The sequence below is a fragment of the Rana temporaria genome, chromosome 8 (genome assembly GCF_905171775.1).
Source record: "Rana temporaria chromosome 8, aRanTem1.1, whole genome shotgun sequence".
NCBI lineage: Eukaryota > Metazoa > Chordata > Amphibia > Anura > Ranidae > Rana > Rana temporaria.
The window spans coordinates 188,265,441-188,280,792 of NC_053496.1; the positions used below are offsets into that span (position 1 = coordinate 188,265,441).

The 15,352-nt window shown below is 45.7% G+C and overlaps 1 protein-coding gene across 1 annotated transcript; it reads right to left on the reverse strand.

Moving 5' to 3' along the window:
• Positions 1–838: 838 nt before the first annotated feature.
• Positions 839–10,804, reverse strand: LOC120909735 (zinc finger protein 84-like). Its single transcript, XM_040321462.1, has 2 exons — positions 10,041–10,804; positions 839–1,665 (listed from the first exon to the last, which is right to left on the reverse strand). Exons 1-2 carry the CDS (start codon positions 10,539–10,541, stop codon positions 907–909), a joined length of 1,260 nt encoding a protein of 419 aa, XP_040177396.1. The 5' UTR covers positions 10,542–10,804; the 3' UTR covers positions 839–906.
• Positions 10,805–15,352: the final 4,548 nt, after the last annotated feature.

Consider the following 15,352-nt stretch of genomic DNA (forward strand, 5'->3'; position numbering starts at 1 on the left):
CAGAATACATTTTCTTTGCAACTAGACTGTGCAATAGAGGGCGCTGCAAGTGGTTAATATTGTTAGTTTAATTAATTTAAATTGTTCAATGTCTGCTGTACTCATAAGTGCATGAGGATAATCTCAGTTATTTCTAGCAATCCATGTCTGCTAAAGGAAACAAAGGGGTCTGTCTCATAAAAAATGTGCGAAGCATTTGCCCAGCCATGAAAAAAATCCTGTCCGTAATTTAATGAACACAGTGATTGTGGCAATAATGTGCTATTTTTTCCTGAAATACTGTACCTCCATTATTAAAAAAAATAGCCCAACACAACATTATGATCATTAGATGTGCCAATGAGCATAATAAATCAACAAGAAATAAAATTCAGCCAACATTGTTATATTTGTTTTTATTCAAATTTTGTAAAAATAGACCTCTATGTGTTTTTACGCCACAACATGTACTCAGCCAATGAGAGGTAATGACTCCATTTTTATTTTAAAAGCCCTAGAGTATCGCCTTTTAAGTGGTGGGGTTAACGTGTTTCGTCCTGGAAGACGACTTGAGAAAACAGACCTCTTGCATAACAATAATAGACCTCTAAGTCACCATACCACAAAATGTACTCAGCCAATGAGAGGGAATGACTCCATTTTTATTTTTTTCCGGCTACCAATATCCAACACGGTTCAACACTTCATCCATGTCTTTGGTGATCTCTGATCTCCTTATGAAGTGTTTCTTACATGATGAAGATCAGCCATGGAGTATATCTGAGGTGTATATCAGGGTGTGCTTCTTCCCCACATGTCCAACAACGATTATATACAAGACATTTCCCGCACTCACTAATACACCTCGAGGGTTGTGTGGGACCCCTGATGTACAGGAAGACAGGACTTCAGTGAGGAACAATTCCCTCACTCAGACCAGGAAAGTTTGTTCTCCTCCTTGTCCAATCTCAGATGACTGTAAATAGAGGACTTCTGTGACTGACAATTCCCGTACTCAGGACAGGAAAGTGACTTCTCCCCGGTGTGAGATCTCTGATGTATGACAAGCCTTGATTTATATACAAAACTTTTCCCACATTCAGAACAGGAATAAAGCTTCTCCCCTGTGTGAGATCTCTTATGTCTGGAAAGACTGGACTTATCTGAATAACATTTCCCGCACTCAGGACAGGAACGTGACTTCTTCCCTGTGTGAGATCTCTGATGTGTGGAAAGTTGGGACTTCAGTGAAAAACATTTTCCGCACTCAGGACAGGAAAGTGGTTTCTCCCCTGTGTGAGATCTCTGATGTTTGTTAAGACTGCACTTCACTGAAAAACATTTCCCGCACTCAGGACAGGAATACGGCTTCTCCCCTGTGTGAGATCTCTGATGATTATAGAGATTGGACTTCACTGAAAAACATTTTCCGCACTCAATACAGGAAAACGGCTTCTCCCCCGTGTGAGACCTCTGATGTGTGACAAGCTTTGATCTATTTACAAAACTTTTCCCACATTCAGGACAGGAATACGGCTTCTCACCTGTGTGAGATTTCCGATGTGTGTAAAGAATGGACCGCTGCGAAAAACATTTCCCGCACTCATGACAGAAATACGGTTTCTCACCTGTGTGTGATCTCTGATGTGCGGAAAGATTGGACTTCTGTGAAAAACATTTTCCGCACTCAGGACAGGGATACAGCTTCTCACCCGTGTGAGATCTCTGATGTGCGGAAAGACTGGCCTTATCTGAAAAACATTTCCCGCACTCAAGACAGGGATACGGCTTCTCACCTGTGTGAGATCTCTGATGCCTGGAAAGATGGAACTTTGTCGAGAAACGTTTTTTGCACTCAGGGCAGAAATACGGCTTTTCCCCTGTGTGAGATCTTTTATGAACATTAAGATGGGATTTTGAATAGAAACGCTTCCCGCACTCAGCACAGGAATGTGGCTTCCCTCTAGTGTGAGATCTAGGATAAGAGGAATACGATGGTCCGGCACCATCCCGCACAGTCTGAGGTTCCTCGGGATAAGAGGAATACGATGGTCCGGCACCGTCCCTCACAGTCTGAGGTTCCTCAGGATAAGAGGAATACGATGGTCCGGCACCGTCCCGCACAGTCTGAGGTTCCTTGGGATAAGAGGAATACGATGGTCCGGCACCGTCCCGCACAGTCTGAGGTTCCTCAGGATAAGAGGAATACGATGGTCCGGCACCATCCCGCACAGTCTGAGGTTCCTCAGGATAAGAGGAATACGATGGTCCGGCACCGTCCCGCACAGTCTGAGGTTCCTCAGGATAAGAGGAATACGATGGTCCGGCACCGTCCCGCACAGTCTGAGGTTCCTCAGGATAAGAGGAATACGATGGTCCGGCACCGTCCCTCACAGTCTGAGGTTCCTCAGGATAAGAGGAATACGATGGTCCGGCACCATCCCGCACAGTCTGGGGTTCCTCAGGATAAGAGGAATACGATGGTCCGGCACAGTCCCGCACAGTCTGAGGTTCCTCAGGATAAGAGGAATACGATGGTCCGGCACCGTCCCGCACAGTCTGAGGTTCCTCAGGATAAGAGGAATACGATGGTCCGGCACCGTCCCGCACAGTCTGAGGTTCCTCAGGATAAGAGGAATACGATGGTCCGGCACCGTCCCTCACAGTCTGAGGCTCCTCAGGATAAGAGGAATACGATGGTCCATCTATACTGTGTTGTGCCGGATGGACATTTGAGGTAGTCGGGTTTTCTCCTGGACTATACTGTGTGATGTCCTCATCTTCTACTTTACAGCCTGGAGACAAAGTGAGACAATCCTCTGAGGTTTTCCTCATCTCCCGTCCACCTACTAAAATACAAATACAAAGATTATTACTAGACATGAGCTGATTGGTTCCCCTAACCCAGGACTCCGCCCACATCAGGCAGCTTTGTCTCTGAGGATCTTACAATTCCCCCCTCAAGGTAACTAGTAAATGGGTCCTCTGATCTCCTACCAGATCATTTCTTTATTCATGGACCTTAGTCAGAGAGTGAGGAAACAAAGAGAACTGTCTTTTATAGGAGTGACAGTGATGAGGGGATTATAGGACGAGTGTCCCCACCCCCTCTATCACTCATTGCCATCTTCCCAACACAAGAAGTCCTGCACCCTCGTTATTTAGTCCATGATTTAGTCATGAATAACAGCGGGGCTGAGCCCCACCAGAGGACAGAGAGTGAGGATGGGGGAAGAACAACCAAGATGAAGACTGGACTGATCCTGAAGACCTCCATCATTGGGTTATGGACTCCTCCCTCATTATCACTTTCTGTTTAAGGGTCCAAAGTCTGAGGATGTTATCACATTATTATCACCATGTAAAAGTCTTTCCTCCTATCACATCATCAGATGTAAAATGTCCAGCTGGTAGGAAATGGGTGCAACAAAAGAGAATACATATTATGTGTATATATAGCAGTGGGTGGAGGGAGGAGAGGAGAAGTCAGGACTATGTAATGTACAGCATATAGTATATAGAGTGGTGCAGAGGTCAGAGCCAAGAAGGTCTGGAAGTGAGATGTGTATAGACTATGAAAGAGAGCTGAACCCTGCACACAGCACACCCCTAAACCCTACACTCTGTATGAAGTGCAATCCTCAACCCTGCACTCTGTATATAGTGAACTCGTCAACCCTTCACTCTGTACACAGCGCACCCCTGAAATCTGGGCATAGGGCCCCCCTGAAGCTGCACTCTCTCTGCACATAATGCACTTTTGGTATTTATTGCCCCCTTAAGATCGCCACCCTGTTAGTGTTATTCGCTCACACCCACTGTTTGATGCTGTCCAGCGGAAGTGGGAGGGGCAGGGGGTGCTTATGGCCCGGTTAAGTTCCTGTACCTATTTTCTGAGATTTTTTTTTACAGATACACCCAGTTCTGTGAGGGCAATCATAATGCTGATGCCGCCCACGATGAAATAGAGTTTGTCACCTCTGCATTACATGTTTAGATTGAGCAACGCCTATGGTGAAAATCAACATCTGTGTCTGCAGCACAGAGAAGGAAGATTATCCGAGAGAAATACAGGAATACAGGACGGGGAACACAGCTCAGGAAAGTGACCAGGGGATTACAGGCTGATATCACCCAGTCCCCGCCCTACTCTGGACCAATCAGTGAGCAGTATGGGTGGAGGAATGGATTTAGTGTTAATGACCCACCTGTGCTGATCTCTGTAGGAGTGTCCTCCTCTATAAATGTCCCCGTTATTCCATCCTCCTCCATAGACTGCTGATCATCCCTCACATACGTCTCTTCTTCTTCTGATTTCACCTCAAATTCTATATCGATTGGATCTCCACTCTAAACCAAGAGAATGAGAGAGAATATCATCTGTAAGATATAAACTTACATACAAAATCCACACATCATCTCCACCAGTCCATGTTCTAGATGCTCCGCCCCACCGACCTTGCAACAGTGGGGGATGGTGTGACCTTCCTGTGTGGAATCCCGGGAATACAGAGGACGGGGACATCTCTCTGGGGGGTTCCTGGTATTAGGTGGCTCCATCATATCCTTGTGTCCTTCTGAAAACTCCTCCATCACTCCATACTCCTCATCCTCCTCTTTATACTCTTCTTTAATTTCAATATTATCATCCCCGAGGTTTCCACTCTGAATATAGAATAAAACATTCATTATAATAAACATGTTTGTGTATAAATCATAACCACCAATAATTGTTCCTCATCTACCTGATGATGGTGGGGGATGGTGTGTTCTTCCTTCATCACTCCATACTCCTCATCCTCCTCTTTATACTCTTCTTTGATATCAATATTATTATTGTCCAGGTTTCCACCCTTAAAATACATAATTAAAAAAATGATTGTAACTAAATGGCTTAAAGCGGGAGTTCACCCATAAATGTTTTTTTACCCTTAGATGGATGCTCATTTAGTTTAAGGGAATCGGCTAGTTGTTTTAAAATCCGAGCAGTACTTACCGTTATAGAGGGCGATCTTCTCCGCCGCTTCCGGTTTGGGTCTTCGGGACTGGGCGTTCCTTCTTGATTGACAGTCTTCCGACAGGCTTCCGACGGTCGCATCCATCGCGTCACGAGTAGCCGAAAGAAGCCGAACGTCGGTGCGGCTCTATACGGCGCCTGCGCACCGACGTTCGGCTACTTTTGGAAAATCGTGACGCGATGGATGCGACCGTCGGAAGCCTTTTGGAAGACTGTCAATCAAGAAGGAACACCCAGTCCCGCAGCCCATACCCAGAAGCGGCGGAGAAGATCGCTCTCTAAAAAGGTAAGTACAGCTTTGATTTTAAAACAACTAGCCGATTCCCCAAGACTAAATGAGTATCCATCTAAGGGTAAAAATATCAATTTACCGGTGAACCTCCACTTTAAGTATAAACCTTTTCCATCAAAAATGTTCAATCGTCTACCTGATGACGATGAGGGATGGTGTGAACATCCTGTGTGGAATCCCGGGAATACAGAGGACGGGGACATCTCTCTGGTGGGTTTCTGTAGCTGGATGACTCCACCATGGTGTCCTGGTACAGATCTTTGTGTTCTTCCTCCATCACCCCATCCTCATCATCCTCCTCCTTCATCTCTTCTTTAACTTCAACTTTAGGATCTCTCAGGTCTCCACTCTGAATATAGAATAAAAATGACATCAATGGTAACAATGCAGATAATGTACAGATCCTAATGATACCACCAATAATTGTTCCTCATCTACCTGATGATGGTGGGGGATGGTGTGACCTTCCTGTGTGGAATCCCGGGAATACAGAGGACGGGGACATCTCTCTGGTGGGTTCCCATTACTGGATCCATCTGTAGGAAACACACACACTGACTGAATACATTGTTTCTATGTGTTTATCAGATGATGGGGGGATCTAGGTGGAGCCTCCGTACTGCTCTCTCCTTTACAATAAAGTCTCCTCTTACCCGGTGATGTGAGGGGCGGCTGATTGTCCATCATGTTGCCACTTCCAGCAATGTCTCCTCGCTACTTCGTCTCAACTCACCTCTCCCCCGGGAAATGTCTCTGCTCTATTTCCTCTTGACTCAGCTCTCAACTGTAATTCGCTATTTATACCTGTCATCACTTCCTGTCTGTAATTGACATCACTTCCTGTCTACCATAGAGACTTCCTGTCTCTATGGTAGAAATAAGATCACCACCTTGTGGATCTCAGAGGAACTGCAGCCCCGAGAAACGTCTCGTAGTGTGAACACGTCCTTGTGCTGTGTGTGTATGTACTGTATAACCTTATAGATGGGGTCATCTCCACTCCCACCAAAGGGGGATATATACTGTGTAAGTGTGTATATGTGTGAGTACATTCACTAATGTACTAATATTCACTAATTCATTTTTTTTGGGCATTCAGCGCAGTTTTCTTTGTGTTATATATATATATAACACAAAGAAAACTGCGCTGAATGCCCAAAAAAAATTAATTCGTGAATAGCAGCCAGCACAATACACTCATGTTTTTGTGTGTATATATATATATATATATATATATATATATGTATATATATATATAATATGATATGATATAGGGGTTGCTTAGCTCAATGGTAGATTATTATACAGGATTTATATAGCAGCGCTTCACAACATGAGGGCAGACAGTACAAGTACAATAGAGTTCAAAGGGGTTGTAAACCCTTGTGATTTAAAAAAAACAAACATATCATACTTGCCTCCACTGTGCAGTTCGTTTTGCACAGAGTGGCCCCGGTCCTCAGCGGCGCTGGTGGCTCCTCCCCACATCGACTGTCCACGTTGGAGAAGCGCTCTCCTTGGTGGACACCTGTGCCGGCGCATTTCCGAGTCTCGCATCTGTGTCCATTCACACAGAGTGCAGGACTCTGCCCCGCCCCCCCTGGCGCCGCGTTATGGGATTTGATGGACAGTAGCAGGAGCCAATGGCTGCGCTGCTATCAATCTATCCAATCAGGACACGAGATACCAGCTAGAGCTGGTGTGCTCGTTCCCGGGCGGATAAGGATCGAGGTCGGGTAAGTATAACGGGGGCTCGGGGGGGAGCTGCAGCACCACAGAAGTTTTTTTCACCTTAATGCATTAAGGTGAAAAACCATGAGGGTTTACAACCCCTTTAATACAGCAGGAATCAGAGGGTCTTGCTCATAGGGGCTTTCAATCAGAGCAAGGGTGATGTGATACCAAAGGTAATAACTGTGGGGTATGGGCTGATGGAGAAAATAAAAATACAGTTGTTAGATGGGGGTGGGATAGGCTTCTCTGAAGAGAAGGGGGTTCAGGAATTGTCTAAAAGCAGAGTAGAAGATACAGTAGATGCATTTGAGTGAAGTCCACACCAGTCCAAACTGTATTTTATAGGCTTGGAGGGCCACTTTTATGTAGCAAAAGAAATGAAAAGTCCACAGGCACAGTGTCAATGCAGGGGTTCTTCTTTAGCAAAAACAGATAACAGACAATACAGAGCCACCTGGCTTGTCGTCCTAGCTCCCATCTCTCTGGTTCTCCTGGCTCACTCAGCATTGTGGATGGGCGTATGGTTCGGCCCGAGCATGAGTTTGGTCCAAACATTTTTCTTTTTTTATTGATACATGTCCCCCAGGGCAGCACCCAGACCCCCATAACCATTGTATGCCCAATTACTTGCTTATAAACCTTCAAAATGGGCACTTTTGATTTTTCCAGTTCGAGTCCCATAGACTTCAATGGGTTCATTATTTGGTTCCGAACTTTCGTGATGTTCGAAAGTTCTGGTGCAAACCAAACAAGGCTTACCCCTACTGGTTCAGGCTCAAGAAAATATATGGGCTGACCCAACCACCCTGCCAAGCCACCTACCTGGGGATTGGTCAGATTCCCACCATAATGCAGATCATAGCCTCCACCCACTAGCTTCTAGAAACTTCTGGTAGCTTCTAGAACCAAGGGCAGGTACTAGAGGCCTGACCTGTAGAGTCCTCCAGCCTGGCCCATAGTAACACCGGCCAATTACCCAGACTCACACAGCTACTGTGAGTCAGAATATATTTTCTTCACAACTAGACTGTACACTAGAGGGCACTACAAGTGTTTGGATTATTATTGTTAGTTTATTTAATTTATATTGTTCGATGCCTGCTGTACTCATAAGTGCATGAGGATAATCTCAGTTATTTCTAGCAATCCATGTCTGCTGAAGGAAACGAAGGGGCCTGTCTCATAAAAAATCATTTGCCCAGCCATGAAAAAAATCCTGTCCGTAATTTAACCACTTGCCGACCTCCTCATGTAAATATACGTCAGCAGAATGGCACGGACAGGCACATGCACGTACCTGTACTTCCTCTGCTTGACGTGGGTCGGGGGTCCGATCGGGACCCCCCCCGGTACATGCGGCGGTCGGTAAGCCTCGGGGAGCGATCCGGGACGACGGCGCGGCTATTCGTTTATAGCCGCCCCGGAGCTGAAGAACGGGGAGAGCCGTATGTAAACACGGCTTCCCCGTGCTTCACTGTGGCGGCGCATCGATCGAGTGATCCCTTTTATTAGGGAGACTCGATCGATGATGTCAGTCCTCGGGCCACACCCCCCTACAGTTGTAAACACACACAAAGTGAACCCTAAATGTTACAGCGCCCCCTGTGTTTAACTCCCAAACTGCAACTGTCATTTTCACAATAAACAATGCAATTTAAATGCATTTTTTTGCTGTGAAAATGACAATGGTCCCAAAAATGTGTAAAAATTGTCCGATGTGTCCGCCATAATGTCGCAGTCACGAAAAAAAAAAATCGCTGATCGCCGCCATTAGTAGTAAAAAAAATAAAAATGCAATAAAACTATCCCCTATTTTGTAAACGCTATAAATTTTGCGCAAACCAACCGATAAATGATTATTGCGATTTTTTTTACCAAAAATAGGTAGAAGAATACGTATCGGCCTTAACTGAGGGAAAAAAATGTTATATATGTTTTTGGGGGATATTTATTACAGCAAAAAGTAAAAAATATTGAATTTTTTTCAAAATTGTCGCTCTATTTTTGTTTATAGCGCAAAAAATAAAAACCACAGAGGTGATCAAATACCACCAAAAGAAAGCTCTATTTGTGGGGAAGAAAGGACGCAAATTTTGTTTGGGAACCACATCGCACGACCGCACAATTGTCTGTTAAAGCGACGCAGTCCCGAACTGTAAAAACCCCTTGGGTCTTTAGGCAGCATATTGGTCCGGGGCTTAAGTGGTTAATGAACACAGTGATTGTGGCAATAATGTGGTATTTTTTCCTGAAATACTGTACCTCCATTAGTAAAAAAAAATAGCCCAACACAACACTATGATCACTAGATGTGCCAATGAGCATAATAAATCAACAAGAAATACAATTTAGCCAACATTGTTATATTTGTTTTTATTCAAATATTCTAAAAATAGACCTCTATGTGTTTTTACACCACAAAATGTACTCAGCCAATGAGAGGTAATGACTCCATTTTTATTTTAAAAAGCCTAGAATATCGCCTTTTAAGTGGTGGGCCTAACGTGTTTCGTCCTGGAAGACGACTTGAGAAAACAGACCTCTTGCAAGAGTTTATACCACATGTACTCAGCCAATGAGAGGTAATGACGCCATTTTTATTTTTCTCCTGCTATCAATGGCCAACACGGTACAACACTTCATCCATGTCTTTGGTGATCTCTGATCTCCTTATGAAGTGTTTCTTACATGATGAAGATCAGCCATGGAGTATATCTGAGGTGTATATCAGGGTGTGCTTCTTCCCCACATGTCCAACAACATTCACATACAAGACATTTCCCGCACTCACTAATACACCTCGAGGGTTGTGTGGGACCCCTGATGTACAGGAAGACAGGACTTCAGTGAGGAACAATTCCCTCACTCAGACCAGGAAAGTTCATTCTCCTCTGTGTCCAATCTCAGATGACTGTAAACAGAGGACTTCTGTGGGTTACACTTCCCGTACTCAGGACAGGAAAGTGGCTTCTTCCTCGTGTGAGATTTCTGATGTATGACAAGCCTTGATTTATATACAAAACTTTTCCCACATTCAGGACAGGAATACGGCTTCTCACCCGTGTGAGAGCTCTGATGTGTGACAAGCCTTGATTTAAATACAAAACATTTCCCGCACTCAGGACAGGAATACGGCTTCTCACCCGTGTGAGATCTCCGATGTATGGAAAGATAGGACTTCATTGAGAAACATTTATTGCACTCAGGGCAGGAATACGGCTTGTCCCCCGTGTGAGATCTCTGATGTATAAAAAGACAGGACTTCCGTGAAAAACATTTCCTGCACTCAGGACAGGAAAAAGGCTTCTCCCCCGTGTGTGATCTCTGATGTGTGGAAAGACTGGACTTCATTGAGAAACATTTCCCGCACTCAGGACAGGAATACGGCTTCTCACCCGTGTGTGATCTCTGATGTGTGGAAAGATAGGACTTCATTGAGAAACGTTTATCGCACTCAGGGCAGGAATACGGCTTCTCACCCGTGTGTGATCTCTGATGTGTGGAAAGATAGAACTTCATTGAGAAACGTTTATCGCACTCAGGGCAGGAATACGGCTTCTCACCTGTGTGAAATCTTTTATGAACATTAAGATGGGATTTAGAATAGAAACACTTCCCGCACTCAGCACAGGAATACGGCTTCTCTCTGGTGTGAGATCTTTTATGCACATTAAGATCGTAGTTAGAACGGAAACGCTTTCTGCACTCACTACAGGAAAACCTCTTACGTTTTGGAAGAACGGCACTGTCCCGCACAGTCTGAGGTTCCTTGGGATAAGAGGAATACGATGGTCCGGCACTGTCCCGCACAGTCTGAGGTTCCTCAGGATAAGAGGAATACGATGGTCCGGCACCGTCCCTCACAGTCTGAGGTTCCTCAGGATAAGAGGAATACGATGGTCCGGCACCGTCCCGCACAGTCTGAGGTTCCTCAGGATAAGAGGAATACGATGGTCCGGCACCGTCCCGCACAGTCTGAGGTTCCTCAGAATAAGAGGAATACGATGGTCCGGCTCTGTCCCGCACAATCTGAGGTTCCTCAGGATAAGAGGAATACGATGGTCCGGCACCATCCTGCACAGTCTGAGGTTCCTCAGGATAAGAGGAATACAATGGTCCGGCACCGTCCCGCACAGTCTGAGGTTCCTCAGGATTAGAGGAATACGATGGTCCGGCACCATCCCTCACAGTCTGAGGTTCCTCAGGATAAGAGGAATACGATGGTCCGGCACCGTCCCGCACAGTCTGAGGTTCCTCAGGATAAGAGGAATACGATGGTCCGGCACCGTCCCGCACAGTCTGAGGTTCCTCAGGATAAGAGGAATACGATGGTCCGGCACCGTCCCGCACAGTCTGAGGTTCCTCAGGATAAGAGGAATACGATGGTCCGGCACCGTCCCGCACAGTCTGAGGTTCCTCAGGATAAGAGGAATACGATGGTCCGGCACCGTCCCGCACAGTCTGAGGTTCCTCAGGATAAGAGGAATACGATGGTCCATCTACACTGTGTGATGCCGGATGGACATTTGAGGTAGTCGGGTTTTCTCCTGGACTATACTGTGTGATGTCCTCATCTTCTACTTTACAGTCTGGAGACAAAGTGAGACAATCCTCTGAGGTTTTCCTCATCTCCCGTCCATCTACTAAAATAGAAATACAAAGATTATTACTAGACATGAGCTGATTGGTTCCCCTAACCAACCAAAATAAAGACTGGATTGAACCTGAAGACAGGGCCGGACTGCCCTACTGGGACACTGGGAAATCTCCCGGTAGGCTGCCTGCCCTGGGGCCGCTTTGATCTGTGGCTGCGCTCACCTTCCTCCCTCCTCCGTGTGTCACACACAGCGTGCATCTCCTGCTGTGTGTGAGGATGCTGGGTCTGTGGCGGCTGCGCTGCACTGTAACAAGGTTGCCGTTGTCTCATGTGATAGGCGGAACACTGATTCAATCAGTGTTCCATCTATCCTAGACTATCACACGAGACGGCCTAGGAAGCGGGACTTTGTTACAGTGCCACGCTGCCCCCGAACACAGACCCAGCACCGTCATACACAGCTGGAGATGCAGCATGCTGTGTGTGTGATCCAGCCTGGCAATGGTGAGTTGAGTTTGATAAGCAGTGAGGCTGCACACATGGGCACAGTGAGACTACATTCATGGGCACAGTGAGACTACATTCATGGGCACAGTGAGACTACATTCATGGGCACAGTGAGACTACATTCATGGGCACAGTGAGACTACATTCATGGGCACAGTGAGACTACATACATGGGCACTGCAATGCTTCATACATGGGCACGGCGAGGCTGCATACATAGGCACAGTGAGGCTGAATATATGGGCACAGCAAGGCAGCATACATGGCACAGTGAGGCTGCATACATGGCACAATGAGGCAGCATACATGGGCACCACGATGCTGCATTCATGGGCACAGTGAGGCTGCATTCATGGGCACAGTGAGGCTGAAATGAGGGGCACAGTGAGGCTGTATTCATGGGCACTGTAAAGCTGCATTTGATGGGCACAGTGAGGCTGCATTTGATGGGCACAGTGAGGCTGCGATAATGGGCACAGTGAGGCTGCGATAATGGGCACAGTGAGACTGCATTTGATGGGCACAGTGAGGCTACATTTAGTGAGAACAGTGAGGCTGCATTTGATGGGCACTGATGAGGCTGCATTGATCTCTTGTATAATGTCTGCAGTCTCTGACCATCTCTTGTATCCTGTCCGCAGTCTCTGACCATCTCTTGTATCATGTCCGCAACCTCTGACCATCTCTTGTCTTATATCATGTCTGCAGTCTCTGAGGGGGAGTCTGGAGAGGAGTCAAAAGTGGGAGTGCCGCCGGGATGGGGGTCACGATAGAAGTCAGATGTGTGTGGACTGTGGAGAGAAGACTATAGGATAAAACCAGAGCCAACCAAGCTGGAGCCGACTGACTGAGCCCTACACGATGCACCTGAGAGGAGGTCAGTGACAGCGCCGCAAGGCCAGTCTGAGGGAGGGGGTCACTGATGTAAGGGGGCACTGATATAAAGGTTTCCCCCTTTTATATCAGTAACCCACCCCCCTTACTGTGGTGTATTCACTCTGCAGAAGGTGGTCTCTCGTCAACAGAGTCTGTCTTCTCTCCCCCACGTTCCCAGAGTTCCTGGTGTCCCCCTTGATGATTGAACACTTTTAACTGGAATTGGCTTTTATACAGTATATAAAGCCCTATATGCTTTCATATCTGTCTTCTCCATGTATAATACACTCTTCGAATGTTTTTAACCACTTCCCGACCTCCTCATGTACATTTACGTTGGCAGAATGGCACGGACAGGCACAATCACGTACCTGTACGTCCTCTGCTAGACGTGGGTGGGGGGTCCGATCGGGACCCCCCCCGGTACATGCGGAGGTCAGGTCTGCTCGGGGAGCGATCCGGGACGACGGCGCGGCTATTTGTTTTTAGCCGCTCCGTCGCGATCGCTCCCCGGAGCTGAAGAACGGGGAGAGCCGTGTGTAAACACAGCTTTCCCGTGCTTCACTGTGGCGGCGCATCGATCGCGTGATTCCCTTTATAGGGGAGATCCGATCGATGACGTCATTCCTACAGCCACACCCCCCTACACTAGTAAACACACACAAAGTAAACCCTAACTCCTACAGCGCCCCCTGTGGTTAACTCCCAAACTGCAACTGTCATTTTCACAATAAAGAATGCAATTTAAATGCATTTTTTGCTGTGAAAATGACAATGGTCCCAAAAATGTGTCAAAATTGTCCGAAGTGTCCGCCATAATGTCGCAGTCACGAAAAAAATCTCTGATCGCCGCCATTACTAGTAAAAAAAATAAAAAAAATAAAAATGCAAAAAAACTATCCCCTATTTTGTAAACGCTATAAATTTTGCGCAAACCAATCGATAAACGATTATTGCGATTTTTTTTACCAAAAATAGGTAGAAGAATACGTATCGGCCTAAACTGAGGAATTTTTTTTTTTTATATATGTTTTTGGGGGATATTAATTACAGCAAAAAGTAAAAAATATTGCATTTTTTTTTAAATTGTCGCTCTATTTTTGTTTATAGCGCAAAAAATAAAAACCGCAGAGGTGATCAAATACCACCAAAAGAAAGCTCTATTTGTGGGGAAAAAAGGACGCCAATTTTGTTTGGGAGCCACGTCGCACGACCGCGCAATTGTCTGTTAAAGCGACGCAGTCCCCGAACTGTAAAAACCCCTTGGGTCTTTAACCAGCATATTGGTCCGGGGCTTAAGTGGTTAAAATGTAGTGTTTTCCCTTTCATGAACAAGAAAATAATGACGTTATGCTGTCTGGCTGATATAATAATGCTATGGGGTTGGTATGGTGGTCCGGCCCTGCCTGAAGACCACCATCGTTGGGTAACTGATAAATATGGAGGATATTATCACATTATTATTATCAACATATAAGATAGAACATGAAAGACACATAGCTGACGAGAGCAAAATAAATCCCAAGAAGTTCATTAACCACTTAAGCCCCGGACCAATATGCTGCCTAAAGACCCAAGGGGTTTTTACAGTTCGGGACTGCGTCGCTTTAACAGACAATTGCGCGGTCGTGCGACGTGGCTCCCAAACAAAATTGGCGTCCTTTTTTCCCCACAAATAGAGATTTCTTTTGGTGGTATCTGATCACCTCTGCGGTTTTTATTTTTTGCGCTATAAACAAAAATAGAGCGAAAATTTTGAAAAAAATGCAATATTTTTTACTTTTTGCTACAATAAATATCCCCCAAAAACATATATAAAAACATTTTTTTCCTCAGTTTAGGCCGATACGTATTCTTCTACCTATTTTTGGTAAAAAAGAAATCGCAATAAGCGTTTATCGGTTGGTTTGCGCAAAATTTATAGCGTTTACAAAATAGGGGATAGTTTTTTTGCATTTTTATTTTTTTTACTGCTAATGGCGGCGATCAGCGATTGTTTTCGTGACTGCGACATTATGGCGGACACTTCGGACAATTTTGACACATTTTTGGGACCATTGTCATTTTCACAGCAAAAAATGCATTTAAATTGCATTCTTTATTGTGAAAATGACAGTTGCAGTTTGGGAGTTAAACACAGGGGGCGCTGTAACATTTAGGGATCACTGTGTATGTGTTTACTAGTGTAGGGGGGTGTGGCTGTAGGAATGACGTCATCGATCGAGTCTCCCTATAAAAGGGATCAGTCGATCGATGCGCCGCCACAGTGAAGCACGGGGAAGCTGTGTTTACATACGGCTCTCCCCGTTCTTCAGCTCCGGGGAGCGATCGCGACGGAGCGGCTATAAAC